At 43.4% G+C, this 18586-nt stretch overlaps 1 protein-coding gene across 22 annotated transcripts in view; it reads right to left on the bottom strand.

Moving 5' to 3' along the window:
• Positions 1-18586, bottom strand: part of baz2ba (bromodomain adjacent to zinc finger domain, 2Ba) — a 367748-nt gene that overhangs the window by 149954 nt on the left and 199208 nt on the right. For all 22 annotated transcript variants that reach the window (XR_015078191.1, XM_085986373.1, XM_085986365.1 and 19 more), the window contains one exon: positions 14357-14638. Coding sequence is in view for 21 of the 22 variants with exons in the window: in XM_085986373.1 (XP_085842499.1) it covers positions 14357-14638 (282 nt within the window). In the remaining variant the exon portion in view is untranslated. The remainder of the gene's footprint in view (positions 1-14356; positions 14639-18586) is intronic.

Below are 18586 nucleotides of genomic sequence, written 5' to 3' on the forward strand. Positions count from 1 at the left end.
CATCCTTGTTCCTGTACTCGAACCCTCTCGCTACGAAGGCCAACATACCATTTGCCTTCTTAACCGCCTGCTGCACCTGCATGCTTACCTTCAGCGACTGGTGCACAAGAACACCCAGGTCTCTTTGCACTTCCCCTTCTCCCAATCTATTGCCATTCAAATAATAATGTGCCTTCCTGTTTTTGCCACCAAAGTGGATAACCTCACATTTATCCACATTATAGTGCATTTGCCATGTTTCTGCCCAATCACCTAACCTGTCCAAATCGTACTGGAGTTTCATGACATCCTCCTCGCAGCATACCCTCCCACCCAGCTTTGTGTCGTCTGCATATTTGGAGATATTACATCCAATTCCTTCGTCCAAATCATTAATATATATTGTGAACAGCTGGGGTCCTAGGACCGATCCTTGCGGTACCCCACTAGTCACTGCCTGCCACTCGGAAAACGACCCGTTTATTCCAACTCTTTGCTTTCTGTCCGCCAACCAGTTCTCTATCCAAGTCAATACCTTGCCCCCAATCCCATGTGCCTTAATTTTGCACGCTAATCTCTCATGCGGGACCTTATCGAAAGCCTTCTGAAAGTCCAAATACACCACATCCACTGATTCTCCCTTATCTATATTACCAGTTACATCCTCAAAAAATTCCAGTAGATTAGTCAAGCATGATTTACCTTTTGTAAATCCATGTTGACTTTCTCCGATCCTGTCACTGCTTCCCAAGTGCTCTGCTATTACATCTTTTACAATGGACTCTAGCATTTTCCCCACTACCGATGTCAGGCTTACTGGTCTATAATTGACCAAGTGGTCAGCTCCATCAACACCACAGTGGAACCTACCATGATGGAGTATACAAATTGGGGCTACTGTGACAGCACACACTGCTGGCATGGAAGCTCAGATGGCTGCAATCTTGGCTTTGGGGGACACTGTTGAAAGAGGCTTCCAGGGGTTCACATCACTCCTGCATTCTGTTTTCCAGCAGAGTCCTAGGGATGCTGAGGGGTGCCAGGAGAGTGGCCTTGGTTCCATCAGAGTGGTACTTCTCTCAGGATGACGGTATGCCTGCTCCCCACCAGTGCCCCTGCTGGTACCATCTAACCGACCGGGACAGACTGCTCCAGCCCATGCCGAGAGGTTGCAGTCTTCATCCGGGCCCTCAAGGCCCAAAGCTGCTTGAGGTTCTTCTCCAAGGCCATCTGGTGTCCTTAATGGAAGCTCAGCAGCCTTCAATCTCGCAAGCTGTATCCACTGGGGAAGCACCGAGTGCTCAGCAGATAGGGGCCCTTGTGGTCCCTGCCTCTCCGCCTTGTTGCTGCCCAGGTAGTGGTAAGGGATGGTTCCTCATGATGGCGAAATTGTGCAACATGCAGCAGATGACGACATATCTGTATACCCGCTCAGAGGTGTATTGCAAAACTCCCGTGGAATAGAACATGCAGCAGAAGCATTGCTTGAGCACGTGGATTGTTTGCTCGATCAGGTTTCTCGTGGCAGCATAGCTCTCATTGTAGGTGTGCTCTGCAGCTACGAGCGGGTTCCTGATTGGAGCCATGAGCCATGTCAGGAAGGGATAGCCCTTGTCGCACAATAGCCAGCCTGTAGCTTGGCGGCCTGGTTGGAATAAATGCAGCAGAGGGGACTGGCGCATGATGAGTCATGACTGCTGCCGGGATAGAGAGCACAGACCTGCATGATGTGCTGTTTGCGGTCACAGATCAGCTATAAATTGAGGGAGTGGAATCACTTTCGATTGATAAGGAAACCAGCTACGGATAGGAAGCAAGGCAATCTGTGTGCAGTCTGAAAAGAGCACGTGGCATAAAAGTTCAGGTCACTGTGCTGTTCACAGCCACAGGCAGTGCTGCCATGCTCAGGTTCGAGGCTCAACTTGTAGCTGCAGCAGATGACATAGCTCGGTGACAGCCTCCTTGATGAAGCCATTGCTCCTCGGTAAAGTGGACGTTACAGGAGTGTCCCCTGAAGACCCTCTGTGGATATGGCCTCCTGTTCTGTGCCCTCCTCCTCCCCACCTCTTCTGGCAGCTTCTCCTGCTCCATGGTATCTTCCTTGTTGCTGCCCCTCGTCCTCCAGCCCCAAAGGCAGTCCTAATGTGACCACCCATAGCTGTAGCCAGACTGAGGTAAAGAACAACAATGCAAGACCAACAAGATCTCTTTGTGCAGACAACATAACATAATAAATAGGAGCAGGAGTAGGCCAATCGGCCCCTCGAGCCTGCTCCACCATTCAATAAGATCATGGCTGATCTGATCCTAACCTCAAGTCTTCTATCACTCTCCATCCCACCCGAACCCATGTGATCTCCCGGGAGAGGCGAAAAACCAGATAAAAAACCCAATGGCCAATTTGGGAGAAAAAATCTGGGAAATTCCTCTCCGACCCATCTAGGTGATCGAAACTCTTCCAGATCACTCTGTCCCTATATTTTCTACAGTACTTACCTTCTGTAAAGGCGATCTCCACCCCAGCCAGGAACAGGAATAAAACCATCTCCTGAAATCTAACACAGAATTAGAACACAAGAAGTAGGAGCAGAACCAGGCTACACGGCCCCTGGGCCCGCTCCACTACCCACAGGGCCATGACCATTCCGAACCTAGACTCATGTCCAATTTCCTGCCCGCTCCCCGTAACCCTTAATTCCCTTTACTTCTAGGAAACTATCTATTTCTGTTTTAAATTTATTTAATGATGTAGCTTCCACAGCTTTCTGGGGCAGCAAATTCCACAAACCTACCACCCTCTGAGTGAAGAAGTTTCTCCTCATCTCAGTTTTGAAAGAGCAGCCCCTTATTTTAAGATTATGCCCCCTAGTTCTAGTTTCACCCATCATTGGGAACATCCTCACCGCATCCACCCGATCAAGCCCCTTCACAATCTTATATGTTTCAATAAGATCGCCTCTCATTCTTCTGAACTCCAATGAGTAGAGTCCCAATCTACTCAACCTCTCCTCATATGACCACCCCCTCATCCCCGGGATTAACCGAGTGAACCTTCTCTGTACTGACTCGAGAGCAAGTATGTCTTTTCTTAAGTATGGACACCAAAACTGTATGCAGTATTCCAGGTGCGGTCTCACCAATACCTTGTACAACTGCAGCAATACCTCCCTGTTTTTATATTCTATCCCCCCAGCGATAAAAGCCAACATTCCATTGGCCTTCTTGATCACTTGCTGCACCTGCATACTAACTTTGAGTTTCGTGCACCAGGACCCCCAGATCCCTTTGTACTACAGTACTTTCCATTTTCTTGCCATTAAGATAATAACTTGCTCTATGATTTTTCCTGCCAAAGTGCATAACCTCACACTTTCCAGTATTGTATTCCATCTGCCAAATCTCTGCCCACTTACTTAGCCTGTCTATGTCACTTTGCAGGTTTTTTATGTCCTCCTCACTCACTACTTTCCCTCCCATCTTTGTATCATCTGCAAACTTTGATATGTTACACTCGGTCCCCTCCTCCAATTCGTTAATATAGATTGTAAAGAGTTGGGGACCCAGCACTGACCCCTGCGGAACACCACTAGTTACTGATTGCCAGTCTGAGAATGAACCATTTATCCCAACTCTCTGCTTTCTGTTAGAGAGCCAATTCTCCACCCACGCCAGAATATTACCCCCAATCCCGTGATTTTTTTATCTTGAGCAATAATCTTTTCTGTGGCACCTTGTCAAATGCCTTCTGGACGTCTAAATACACTACGTCCACTGGTTCTCCTTTATCCACCCTGTATGTTACTTCCTCAAAGAACTCAAGCAAATTTGTCAAACATGACTTCCCCTTCATGAAACCATGCTGAGTTTGTCCTATTAAATTATGTTTATCCAAATGTCCCGTTACTGTCTCCTTAACATAGGACTCTAACATTTTACCAACCACAGATGTTAGGCTAACAGGTCTATAGTTTCCAGCCTTCTGCCTACTACCCTTTTTAAATAAGGGTGTTACATTAGCAGTTTTCCAATCTGCCGGGACCTTTGCTGAGTCCAGGGAGTTTTGGAAAATTATTACCAATGCATCCACAATCCCTACCACCACTTCCCTCAAGACCCTAGGATGTAAGCCATCAGGTCCAGGGGATTTATCCGGCTTAAGTCCCATTATTTTACCAAGTACCACTTCCTTAGTGATTTTAATCGTATTTAGCTCCTCTCCCCCTAGAGCCCCCTGTTTGTCCAGTGTTGGGATATTCTTAGTGTCCTCTACCGTAAAGACTGATACAAAATATTTGTTCAGCGTTTTTGCCATCTCCATATTTCCCACCATTAATTTCCCGGTCTCATCCTCCAAGGGACCAACATTTACTTTAGCCACCCTTTTTCTTTTTATATAACTGTCGAAACTTTTGCTATCTGTTTTTATATTTTTTGCTAATTTACTTTCATAATCTATCTTCCCTTTCTTAATCAATCTTTTTGTTATTTTTTGCTGTCTTTTAAAGACTTCCCAATCTTCTATCCTCCCACTAGATTTGGCTACCTTATATGCCCTTGTTTTTAGTCGGATACTATCCTTAATTACTTTACTTAGCCACGGATGGCGATCTTTTCTTTTACACCCTTTTTTCCCTCAGTGGAATATATTTTTTTGGAAGTTGTAAAATAACTCCTTAAATGTACACCACTGATCATGTACCGTCTTACCCTTTAATCTATTTTCCCAGTCCACTACTCAATTCCGCTCTCATACCGTCATAGTCTCCTTTATTCAAGCTCAGCACGCTTGTTTGAGATCCAACCTTCTCACCCTCTACTTGAATATGGAATTCAACCATGTTATGGTCACTCATTCCAAGGGGATCCTTTACTAGGACATTTTTAATTAATCCTGTCTCATTACACAGGACCAAATCTAAGGTTGCTTGCCCCCTGGTCGGTTCAGTTACATACTGCTCAAGAAACCCATCCCTAATACACTCGATGAACTCATCCTCAAGGCTGCTCTGCCCAATTTGATTTGTCCAGTTAATATGATAGTTAAAATCCCCCATAATTATAGCTGTTCTCTTATTACAAGCCTCAACTATTTCCTGATTAATACTCCGTCCAACAGAGTTGCAACTGTTTGGAGGCCTATAGACTACGTCCACTAGTGTTTTTTTCCCCTTATTATTCCTTATCTCTACCCAAACTGTTTCACTATCCTGCTCCTTTGACCCAATATCATTTCTCTGTATTATAGTGATTCCTTCCTTTATTAACATAGCCACCCCACCTCCCCTCCCTTACTGCCTGTCCTTCCCGATTGTTGAATAACCTGGTATGTTTAATTCCCAGTCATGGTCACCCTGCAGCCATGTTTCTGTAATGGCCACAAGATCATACCCATATGTAGTTATTTGTGCCGTTAACTCATTAATTTTGTTACGAATGCTACGTGCATTCAGATAAAGAACTTTCAAATATGTTTTGTGACACTTAGTTCCTGTTTTTTCCCCTTTTACTACTTTACCTTTTACTCCATACCTTCTGTCCCTTCCTGACACGTTCTGTTTTTTAATTTCCCCACTGCTACCTAAGTCTATGACCTTCTCCGTTGTCATTTCTGTTATTTGCTCTCTAGAAACCTCCCCCCCACTAATTAGTTTAAAGCCCTCTCTACAGCCCTAGTTATACGATTCGCCAGGACACTAGTCCCAGCACTGGCCAAGTGGAGTCCGTCCCAACGGAACAGCTCCCTCCTGTCCCAGTACTGGTGCCAGTGTCCCAAGAAGCAAAACCCATTTCTCCCACACCAGTCTTTGAGCCACGCATTTAACTCTTTAATTTTATTTATCCTAGCCAAATTCGCTCGTGGCTCAGGGAATAATAGAGATTATTACCCTTGAGGTTCTGTTTTTTAATTTGACCCCTAGCTGCTCATACTCCTTTAACAGAACCTTCTTCCTTGTCCTATCTACGTCGTTTGTACCAACATGGACCACGACAACTGGATCCTCCCCCTCCCACTCCAAGTTTCTTTCCAGCCCAGAAGAGATGTCCTTAACCCTGGCACCGGGCAGGCAACACAGCCTTCGGGAACTTTCCAGAGTGATACGACACACCAAAAATAGACCTAGAATTCAAGCAGCAGCCGGAAATGATAAACCAGCAACTAACCTGTAAGTACTGCATGATCCCTTTAAATAGCGCTGTTGAGGGCGCCTTCCTGCTGGTAAGCACCACATTGTGCTGTGAGAGTTCAGCATGTAGCGAGTGAAGCACTGGGGTGATCGAAAATAGAAAACAGGTCCTGGCTGAAGCGCAGGACCCGAATTTACATACATTATTCTGAACTTAAAATGTTGAAGGCATGCGCTCCTACCGCCAGCGCAACCTCCTCCACTAATATGACGGACGGCGCACTTTTGTCTGGAATTGTGCACACTCTTTAAGCCCTCAATGTGACGGGCAGAAAGCAAGAAAGACTTGCATTTATATAGCGCCTTTCACGACCTCAGGACGTCCCAAAGTGCTTCACGGCCAATGAAGTACTTCTTTTGAAGTGCAATCACTATTGTGATGTAGGAAACGTGGCAGCCAATTTGCACACAGCAAGCTCCCACAAACAGCAATGAGATACTGACCAGATAATCTGGTTTTTTTCTTTTTTTTAATTTTTTTTAAGTGATCTTGGTTGAGAGATAAATATTGGCCCAGGACACCACTTCGAACTCACCTGCTCTTCTTCCAGTAGTGGCCGCGGGATTTTTTACGTCCACCTGAGAAGGCAGACGGGGCCTCGGTCCAAAAGACAGCTCAACACGTGGCTCATCCATCCACATGGCTCTTCTTCAAGAGCGAGCCTAGTCATTGAGCATTGTTCTGGCTATTAGACCATTGGGGGTGGAGAAAAATTTTCAGCCAAGCCCATCCGGTCATGGCATTTATCCACATGCACTTTCCAACAGGGCCACCAAACAATGACCAAGGGGGACCCGGGCAGATTTTCCACACTCCCTCAGCCCAGAGACGCCAAGGCCAATTGCGGTGGTGTACCGCTGCCCCGAGTGAAAGCAGCTAACTTCTCACGCGCCCGAATTTCAACTTGGGAATTTACTAATCTGTTAAGTCCCACATGTTGAGATTCACTTACTCATTGAACAACTGGGGGGGGGAAGAACCTGGAAATCTTTTGATCTACTGGACGAGCAAATAACTGGGTTTGCTCAAGAATGTCCAAACCCTTGGATTGTGTTACAGCCCTGAAGTACAACATTTTTAATAGAAGCTGCTTTTTCCAAGCTCTGTATACTGTTTCTACATACATGAAAGGCTATTGCTTCTAGTTTATGAAGGTGACTGGAGGTAGGAGCCTTGAAGTTTTGTTAAATTAGTGTTTAAATTTTCATTCAGAAAAACCATTGGTTTTATTGGTATGAATTATGATTCCTATTTAAGTTTGCATAAAATAACCTTCTTCTTCTTGGGCAGTCACTCGGAACCGAGGATGACTTGCTTCCACATTAAAAATGAGTTCGCAGGTGACTGATGAGGCCAATGCGGGACCTACAGTCTCTGTCACAGGTGGGGCAGATAGTGGTTGAAGGGGCAGTTGGGTGGGGTGCTTGGGTTGACGTGCGTTCCTTGCGCTTGGCTTCCGCTTGCTCCCGGCGAAGAGACTTGAGGTGTTCAGCGCCTTCCCGGATGCTTCTCCTCCACTTTGTGCGGTCTTGGGCCAGGGATTCCCAGGTGTCGGTGGGGATGTTGCAGTTTTTCAAGGAGGCTTTGAGGGTGTCCTTGAAGTGTTTCCTTTGCCCACCTGGGGCTCTCTTGCCGTGCCGGAGCTCCGAATAGAGCGCTTGTTTTGGGAGTCTCATATAGGGCATGCGGACAATGTGACCTGTCCATCGGAGCTGATTGAGCGTGGTCAGAGCTTCGATGCTGGGGATGTTGGCCTGAGCAAGAACACTGACATTGGTGCGCCTATCCTGCCAATGGATTTGCAGGATCTTGCGGAGGCAGCGTTGGTGGTACCTCTCCAGTGCTTTGAGGTGCCTGCTGTACATGGTCCATGTCTCTGTTTAAGCTCCCCTGGCTCTAATAGTGGGTGCATTTTTATCCCTAACTGCAAGTTCAAGCTGCAAGGTTAAAGTTACCTGAGCCAACTGCCCATCACCCGGCCATGCCTGTTCTTTGTTCTCAGTGAGCACTGGCTCTTCACTTAAACTTAGCTCCCAAAGCGAGAATATCAATGCTAATTTGATCCCGAGAGAGACAACATCATTCACGTCCGAGGCCGGGACCCAGGAACGAGGACGAGCCCAGCAGCGAGGTCAAGGCGCAGGAGTGGCGCAGCATAGACCAACAGCGGGGTCGGGGCCCAGTGAAGGTGCGGCACGGGCCAACAGCGAGGTCGGGAGGACCACAATGCATCCTACGAAACCCAGGCAAAGAGGACCTGCGGGAAGGAGGGAAGAGGACAGTAGGAATATGTTTGTGTGTGTGTGCTAGGCCGTTGTAGCAGAGCCTGGTCTCCAATCGTCTTGGATCCCCTTGCCATTGGACCAAGACCTTGCTCTGTCAAGCCCGTGTGGTAGCTGGTGTGCAACGACCACCCCACGTTAAAAGAATTCACGCACAGGCATCTTCCACCCTTTAAAATGAAGTTCGGGACCTGGAATGTCAGGACCCTCATGGACAACCCCAACAGTGACAGACCGGAACGCCGTACTGCTATCGTTGCCCAGGAGCTCAGACACTTCGACATTGACATCGCCGCCCTAAGCGAGACCCGGCGGGCAGGGTAAGTCCAGCTCAAGGAACAAGGCGGTGGTTACACCTTCTTCAGGAAAGGCAAACCCGAAGAAGAACGCCGCCTCCATGGGGTAGGCTTCGCCATAAAAAATGAACTGGTCGGGCGTCTCAGAGACTCCCCTAGTGGTATAAGCGAGCGCCTCATGACTCTTCGACTCACCCTAGCCCGAAACCAGTGCGCTAGTCATCAGTGCGTACGCCCCAACACTGGAAGCCACAGACGAGACCAAAGAGGAATTTTACTCCAGCCTCGAACAATCCCTGTCCCAAGTCCCAACGGGCGACAAGCTGATCCTCCTTGGCGACTTCAACGCCAGAGTTGGAAAGGACACAGACCTCTGGGGAGGTGTGATCGGCAGAGAGGGGGTAGGGAAATCCAACTCCAACTGCAATAAACGCAGTCTTAAATTTCATATTAATTGTGTCCACAGTGCATTATATCCTTGCCCATTTAAGCATAAAATAACATTCCCTGCATGGCAGGGAACTGTAAACCATTGTTGCCACAATACACATCCTTAGGTTTCGCAATTTTCTTTCTATTCAACGGTCAATCTCTTCTAGCCACAGCTCGCTTCTTTTCAATCTCCAATCTCTTTATTGGACTTTTTCTTTATCCATTTGTTCAGACCATTTTGGGATTGTTTAGAGTTGCTGGGAAATTCTGTATAGCCTTCAGCAGCGTTCATTGTTTCAGAAGCTTTTCTCCGTTCGCTGCCATGCCCCTTCAGATTCTCGATCGAGATTTTTTCCACTACCCGGCTCGTCGGGGTGATTGCCGTTGAATGTTCCAACAGGCCACTGTTGCCCTGTGCTGCTATCTTGCTGCGCACAATGCTCAGGTGACGATAGATGTAGTCCTCATCTGGCGCCAAGGTCAAGGTCTCGGACAGGCAAGCCTCGGCCCTCGCAACGTCCCTCTCTTCAAAGTACACCACGCACAGGTTGTGCGTCCCCTGAACGGTGGTGGGGTTGATCTCCAGAATCATGGCTGAATTTCTAAGCCATGTTGTCCATGTTTAACTGCTTTTGTCCACTGATTAGCATACTTAATGTCAATACCATAGGGATGATATAATCAGTGAAATTGATTTGTACCATTTAATAAAAACCATGGATCTTGAAGTTACGTTGTGGAATATAAGCATACAAATGTTACCACATTTGGCAGAAGCTCCTTTCTCTGCCATTTGAGTAGAAATCTTATCCAGTGTAGAATCAATAGATGTATGCACGTGTGTGTCTCTTGCAATTACAAAGATGTGCAACTGACGATTAGGAATTGCACTATTTGAAAAATAGTCTAAACATTTGGTTTCTGCTCTGCCTCGAATTCACAGCTAACTTATTACTGTAATTGGAGGACTCAGATTAAATGCTGGAACTTACGTGATTGATGGTTGAAGTTTTTTTTTCTGGGGCTGTGGTGGGTGATGCTGGCATTTATTGCCCATTGCTTACAATGGAGTGGATTGCTAGATTGCTTCATAGGGCATGAAGAATCAACCACATAGTGTAGGCCAGACCAGGTTCCATTCCCCGGGGGACATTAGTAAACCAGTTGTATTTTTAATGAAAATCCAGCAGCTTTCAAGGTAATTTTTCCTGCCGCCAGCCAACAAATTACCAGATTCATCAAATTCAATTTCATGGTGAGTTCTAAACTCATGACATCTGGATTGCTAGTCCAGTACCAATACAAAATTTAACAAGTCTTAGAGATCAAATAATCTATTTTTTCTTTTAAGCAGGCTCGTGATATAGCAGAAAAAAGCTAGAAATTTTAATAATGTTATCTTGATAAATTCAAGCACAGATATCAAATTATTGCATAAGAACATAAGAAATAAGAGCAGGAGTAAGTCATACGGCCCCTCGAGCCTGCTCCGCCATTCAATAAGATCATGGCTGATCATCGACCTCAACTCCACTTCCCCGCCCGATCTCCATATCCCTTGATTCCCCTAGAGTCCAAAAATCTATCTATCTCGGCCTTGAATATACTCAAAGACTCAGCATTCACAGCCCTCTGGGGCAGAGAATTCCAAAGATTCACAACGCTCAGTGAAGAAATTCATCCTCAGCTCAGTCTTAAATGGCCTACCCCTTATCCTAAGACTATGCCCCCTAGTTCTAGACACTCCAGCCAGGGGAAACAACCTCTCAGCATCTACCCTGTCAATCCCCTTCAGAATCTTGTATGTTTCAATCAGATCACCTCTCATTATTCTAAACTCCAGAGAGTATAGGCCCATTCTACACAATCTCTCATCATAGGACAGCCCTTTCATCCCAGGAATCAATCGAGTGAACCTTCGTTGCACCGTCTCCAAGGCAAGTATATCCTTCCTTAGATAAGGAGACCAAAACTGTGCACAGTACTCCAGGTATGGTCTTACCAAGGCCCTGTACAATTGTAGCAAGACTTCCTTACTCTTATACTCCAAACCCCTTACAATAAAGGCTAACATGCCATTTGCCTTCCATATTGCTTGCTGTACCTGCATGCTAGCTTTCTGTGTTTCTTGCATGAGGACACCCAAATCTCTCTGAACACCAACATTTGAAAGTTTCTCACCATTTAAAAAATATTCTGTTTTTCTATTCTTCCTACCAAAGTGAATAACCTCACATTTCCCTACATTATACTCCATCTGCCACCTTACTGCCCACTCGCTTAGCTCCCTGTTTTTTTCTCTCCCTCCTTTCTTGAATAGCGGTGTTACATTTGCGACCTTCCAATCCGCTGGGACCATTCCAGAATCTAGGGAATTTTGGAAGATCAAAATCAATGCATCAACTATCTCTTCAGCCACCTCTTTTAGAACCCTAGGATGTAGGCCGTCAGGTCATGGGGATTTGCCGGCTTTTAGTCCCATTAGTTTCTCTAGTACTTTTTCTCTACTTATATTAATTACGTTCAGTTCCTCACCCTCATTAGACCCTTGGTTCCCCACCATTTTTGGTATGCTTTTTGTGTCTTCTACTGTGAAGACAAATACAAAATATTTGTTTAACATTTCTGCCATTTCCTTATTCCCCATAATAATTTCTCCTGTCTCAGCCTTTAAGGGACCAACGTTTACTTTTGCTACTCTTTTCCTTTTTACATACTTGTAGAAACTCTTACAATCTGCTTTTATATTTCTTGCTAGTTTTCTCTCATATTCTATTTTTTCCCTTATTATCAATTTTTTGGTCAACCTTTGCTGGTTTCTGAAACTCTCCCAATCCTCAGGCTTACTATTATTCTTTGCAACATTATAAGCTTCTTCTTTCAATGTAATGCTATCCTTAATTTCTTTAGTTAGCCATGGTTGGATCACTTTTCCCGTGGAGTTTTTGTTTCTCAATGGAATGTATTTTTGTTGAGAATTATGAAATATTTCTTTAAATGCTAGCCACTGCTTATCTACCGCCATACCTTTTAATCTATTTTTCCAATCTACCTTAGCCAACTTGCCCCCTCATACCTATGTAATTAGCTTTATTTAAGTTTAACACTCTAATTTCGGACTTAGGCAAGTCAATCTCAAAATTAATGTGAAATTCTAACATATTATGATCACTCTGCCCCAGAGGATCCTTTATTATGAGATTGCCAATTAACCATGTCTCATTACACAATTCAAGATCTAAAATAGCCTGTTCCCTGGTTGGTTCCATGACATTGTTCTAGGAAACGGTCCCGAATGCATTCCATGAACTCGTCCTCCAGACTACCTTTGCCAATTTGATTTGTCCAGTCTATATGAAGATTAAAGTCCCTCAAGATTATTGCATTACCTTTGTTGCAAGCTCCTATTATTTCTTGATTAATATTCTGTCCAACGGTATAGCTACTGTTAAGGGGCCTATATACTACTCCTACCAGTGTTTTCTGCCCCTTGATATTCCTGATCTCCACCCATAGTGATAATACTTCCTGATCTTCCACGCAGAGATCCTATCTCACTACTGTCCTTATGTCATCCTTTATTATCAGGGCTACTCCCCCTCCTTTTCCATTCTGCCTGTCTTTTCGAAACGTCAAGTACCCTGAAACATTTAGTTCCCAACCTTGGCCACCTTGCAACCATGTCTCTGTAATGGCTATTAGATGAAACCCATTTATCTCTATTTGTGCCACTAGTTCATCTATCTTGTTACGAATGCTTCGTGCATTCAGATAAAGAACCATTATTTTAAATTTTTTACCATTATTCCCTGCTTTGACCTTATTCTCTGCTGCACTGCTACCATTAAACGCTCTGTCCCTTCCTGTCACAATCTGCTTATTATTGCACTAGTTTATTGTTTAAGCAAACCTGCAATAAACTCAGTCTTAAATTTCATATTAATTGTGTCCACAGTGCATTATATCCTTGCCCATTTTTTGCCTATTGACAAAGTACCCTCGATCCTTTTAGACCTGCATAACTGATTCAAGCTACACTAGCTACCAACCTCACTTGACATGTTTCAAAAAAAAATTTGCAGTGAAAATTGTAAAATAATTCTAAAATTAGCCAGAATGTTAAAATGTTTTACATTAAAAAAAAAATTGGGGGGGGGAGGGATGGAGGATAATGCCTATCTTAAAAATGTCCACTAGCATGTAGAATTTGGGGACCAAAATTTAGAAGTAGTATCTACAATTTTATATTTGAGGCCTATGCCCATGCTCATAGGGCTTTACCAATGTCACTCCATGTTCTAGGAAGCACATAAGAACAGTCCATTGTGACTCTCCCTCCAGCTTTCCTTCCATTCCAGTGCAAAAGCACATAGCCATAGTTAAATCAACATGGCCACATTGGTGTGTACCAATTTGATATGCCATTGCACTGACACCCTGCCTTCCAATTCCCTCACAAACCAAATCTACTTTAGTGCCCAAAATGGCAACATTACTGATAAACCAGGTTATTGCCATCATATCTATGAAATACAAAGACTATTTTTCAAGTATTCAACCACAGATGTAATCATAGATCCAAAATATTTTGAAAAATTGAAGATTGATGTACTTTGCCACTTCAGAATGTTACTATAGTAACGTAAAAAAACACAATTTGTTGCAAATACTACAGTAATTACTGCACAATGAAAACACACCAATAAAAAAGAAATAGAATCACTAATCTAATGACTCAGCTTCTCACTGCTTTAACCAGCTGAGCCATGCTGACCAGGAAGAGCCTAGGTTTGATCCCTACTATGTGTTGCATTATCAGATTTCAGCCAAGGCAGCTGTATGGGCACTACAATTGGCCTCAGCTACCCTGGTTAGGGAGTGAAAAATTGACCAGTTTTACCACTCCTGATTGTTGTCCAGCAGCCCCATAAGAAGTGTGCTTATGTGAAAATGAGGAAGGACAGGAGCAGATTTTAGCTGTGATGCTGCCACTTTTCCCCATGCCACGGTAGAACTGCTCACCAGCCCACTTTCTAAGCTGATACAAAGAATTGAAAAGTGCTGAAGGATGCCTGGCACCCCTGGAAAATGTATTCCAACAAGGAATTGTTGTCTTCAGGAAGAGAGAGGCAGGAAGAAAACTGGCAGAAAAATGGGGTACAAAAAGAAAGTAAATATTACCAGATGGTGTAGATGGGGCATATGAAGATGATGGAGTCCCTGTGTAGGCCAGTGTCGTAGATCCCGATGCCAATGAGCCAGGTGCTGACTTTGGAGTCTTCAATACATGGAGGCTAATGGGTGTTGAGTGGGCTGAATGACTGGAAGTAGTGTGACTTGAATGAGCAGCTTTGTTGAATTTATGAGGAATTTCTTCTTTTTCATTCTCTGTTTCGGTCTCATCTTGTTCCTTAACCTCATCATCAGATCCATCTGTTTCTGTCTCCGAGTCACTGTCAGCCTCTAATTGGTGGAAAATAATAAATTAAATATTTTAGAAATTCTATAATTCCAAAAAACATGGGTAGCAAGAAATAAATCTAAGGTTAAGTTAATCATAAATAGTGCCAATTTTAATTTGAACTTTTAACTTTACATCTTTGCAAATGTATAAAATAGAAATCACAATTGCATTTCTGAAGCCATTAAATTACGTTTCCAGTAGATAACTGAAAATGTGAGTAAAATTTTATGTTAAATTCCTTCACGCTTTTTATACACTGCATTAGGGAAGTATACATAAGCTTCAGCTCACAAGAAGTTGTGATAGAAGAGCCATGTTATTTTAATTGAATAAACACAAGTAACGTTTCAGCCTGGGTTTACTAAAACATTCACCGAAAAACTGTAAATTTTACTGCTTTTAACGTGTAATTGATTTGTTATCAGGTACTTATGTAAATTTCAGAACACATGGTCGTATCTTATATTGTGTAATAACTAACTATTATTTGGAAAGTTACATTAGGATTAAAAACAAGAAATCTTAAATCACAAAGATGTGCACTCAAATGCATATACGAACAAATGAAAATCGAGCCTTCCATCAATCCAAGATAGCACTAATGAATGGATATTTTGAAGCATTTTTGCCTATGATGGATTAGTTATTGGTTCTTTCTTGCTGGTCACAGCACATACAGGACTAAAGTTGGTTACTGCTATCTATTTCTCAGGCTGCAGAGAATACACATCCCAGACCTGCTGATTTACACACGCTAGGATAAGGCTTTCCTATGCATAGGTTGATTGCTCCTATTGTGCTTGGATGGGGACCTATCTCACATCATTCAAAGTGGTTGGAATTAATCAACGGGTCAAGCCATTCCATTCAATTCAAACAGCTCATGTGGTTAACATGCTGGGAATCTTTTTTAAACTAATAGGTTTGGTTGACAGCTATATCTGTTTGCAAGAGGGACATGGTCATGATTCATTTTAGACCCTTGGACAGACAAGTCTGTAGCAAGGAACTACAGGAGGTAGGTTTATATTTGGCTGCTTGCGCTCAGTAGTCAGAGGACTCTAGTAATGAAGGAAACAAACATTTTTCAAGGGTCAGTTTAAGGTTAAGGGTTAGTGCAGGTAAAGTGTCTGCTGTTTTAACATTGAGAAGAATATTAGGCTTTGTAATTACTGTGAATATATGGTTTGTACTGAGTACTATTCATTTAACAACAGAGAATGCTGGAAAAACTCAGGTGGTCAGGCAACATCCGTGGAGAGAAATTTGAGTTGATGTTAAATTAGTCTACTGGCTCATAATCTGAGCTGTGATCTGGTAGTGTGATTTCTTCTGCCTTCTGAAGTTGAAATCACATAACAGCATGCAATATATTTAATTAAGCTGGAGCGGAGAGGACAAAGTTTTCTCTGTTTGACTCCAGTTCTTGCTACATTTAGATAGATACTAAGTAGGAAATGGCACATTTGGCCACCAACTAGTGGGAAAGATATAGAGGAGCAAATTTGCAGGGAAATTACAGAGATGCAAGAACTATAGAGTAGTAATAATGGGGGACTTCAATTATCCTAATATAGACTGGGATAATAATAGTGTAAAGGGCAGAGAGGGGAAAGAATTTCTGAAGTGTGTTCAGGAGAACTTTCTTGATCAGTATATTTCTGGCCCAACGAGGAAGGAGGCATTGCTGGATCTGGTTCTGGGGAATGAGGTGGGTTAAGTAGAGCAAGTGTCAGTAGGGGAGTAAAAATACTTAATTGGAGGAAAGCAAATTTCAGTGGTTTGAGAAGGGATCTAACCCGGGTAAACTGGAATCAAAGATTAGCAGGCAAAACTGTAATCAAACAATGGGCTGCCTTTAAAGAGGAAATAGTTCGGGTACAGTCGAGGTATAGTCCCACCAGGGGGAAAGGTAGGGCAACTAAAACCAGAGTTCCCTGGATGATGAAAGAGAGAGTAAGATGAAGCAGAAAAAGGGCGCGTATGACAGATGTCAGGTTGAGAATATAAGTGAGAATCAGGCTGAATATAGAAAGTTCAGAGAGGAAGTGAGAAAGCAAATAAGAGGGGCAAAGAGGGAGTATGAGAATAGATTGGCAGCTAACATAAAAGGGAGTTCAAAAGTCTTCTATAGGCATATAAATAATAAACGGTTAGTAAGAGGAGGGGTGGGGCCGATTAGGGGCCAAAAAGGAGACCTACGCATGGAGGCAGAGGGCATGGCTGAGGTACTAAATGAGTACTTTGCATCAGTCTTCACCAAGGAAGAAGATGCTGCCAAAGTCATAGTGAAAGAGGAGGTAGTGGAGATACTGGATGACAAAAAAATTGATAAAGTGGAGGTACTAGAAAGGCTGTCTGAACTTAAAGTTGATAAGTCACCAGGACCGGATGGGATGCATCCTAGGATTCTGAGGGAGGTTAAGGAGGAAATCGCCATAATCTTCCAATCCTCCTTGGATACAGAGGTGGTGCCAGAGGACTGGACAATTGCAAATGTTACACCCTTGTTCAAAAAATGGTGCAAGGATAAACCCAGCAACTACAGGCCAGTCACTTTAACCTCAGTAGTGTGGAAGCTTTTGGTAACAATAATCAGGGACAAAATTAACAGTAACTTGGACAAGTGTGGTTTAATTAAATGCCAGATTGGAGATGCAATAAATGTCTCCTGACAGGCAATGCACCCATGAGTTGGGGGAAGGCGAGAAACATTATCTCGTCAGAGTCCTGCTCCTGATCGTTATTTAGTGTCAGCTACTGGAAATGCACATGTATGGACATCGGGTGTGGATAGGACTGGACCTGGCTCCCTGATGATCGAGCACCAATACTCATCATCTTGGCTAACACAAATAATGACCACTTCAGTCGTGTACCAGAGGGGAGTCATGCCTGTGGAACTGTACCTCAGCAAGGAATCAATGCGAGGGTAAAAAATGGCAAAATAAATACTTTTGACTAGCTTCAATCATTTGTAGGACAGTCACCTTCAGAAAAAAGGAATTAATTATTACCCAGCATTTCCTCATATTTATAAGTACTAGAAAGTAACAAAAATGAAACATGAAAACATAAGAAATAGGGCAGCAATAGGCCATACAGCCCATCGAGCCTGTTCTGCCATTCAATAAGATCATGGCTGAACTTCTACATCAACTCCACTTTCCCGCCCAATCCCCATATTCCTTGATTCCCTCAGTGCTCAGAAATCTCTCTCAGTCTTGAATATACTCATCGACTGAACGTCCATAGCCCTCTGGGGTAGAGAATTCCAAAAATTCACAACCCTCAGTGAAGAAATGTCTCCTCATCTCAGTCCTAAATGGCTGACCCCTTATCCTGAGACTATGACCCCTAGTTCTAGACTCTCCACCCAGGGGAAACAGCCTCTCAGCATCTAGCCTGCCAAGCCCTCTAAGAATTTTATACGTTTCAATGAAATCACCTATCATTCTTCTAAACTCCAGAGAGTATAGGCCTATTCTATACATCTTTCTCCTGTCTCTGCCTCGAAGGGACCCATGCTTACTTTCACTAATCTCTTCCTTTTTACATACTTGTAAAAGCTCTTACAATCTGTTTTTATATTTCTTGCTAGTTTACTCTCATATTCTATTTTCTCCTTCTTTATAAATTTCTTGGTCATCCTTTGCTGATTTTTAAAACCCTCCCAATCCTCAGGCTTACGACTCTTTTTGGCAACATTGTAAGCTTCTTCTTTTAATCTAATATTATCCTTAACTTCTCTAATTAGCCATGGCTGTATCACTTTTCCGGTGCAGTTTTTATTCTTCAAGGGAATGTATATTCATTGAGAATTATGAATTATTTCTTTAAATGTTTGCTTATCTACTGTCATATCTTTTAATTTAAATTCTCAATCTACCTCAGCCAACTCGCCCCTTATACCTCTGTAATTGGCTTTGTTTAAATTTAAGACCTAG

Source organism: Somniosus microcephalus, chromosome 4 (assembly GCF_052327205.1).
Source record: "Somniosus microcephalus isolate GS21.2 chromosome 4, FLI_Smic_1.0, whole genome shotgun sequence".
Classification (NCBI taxonomy): domain Eukaryota; kingdom Metazoa; phylum Chordata; class Chondrichthyes; order Squaliformes; family Somniosidae; genus Somniosus; species Somniosus microcephalus.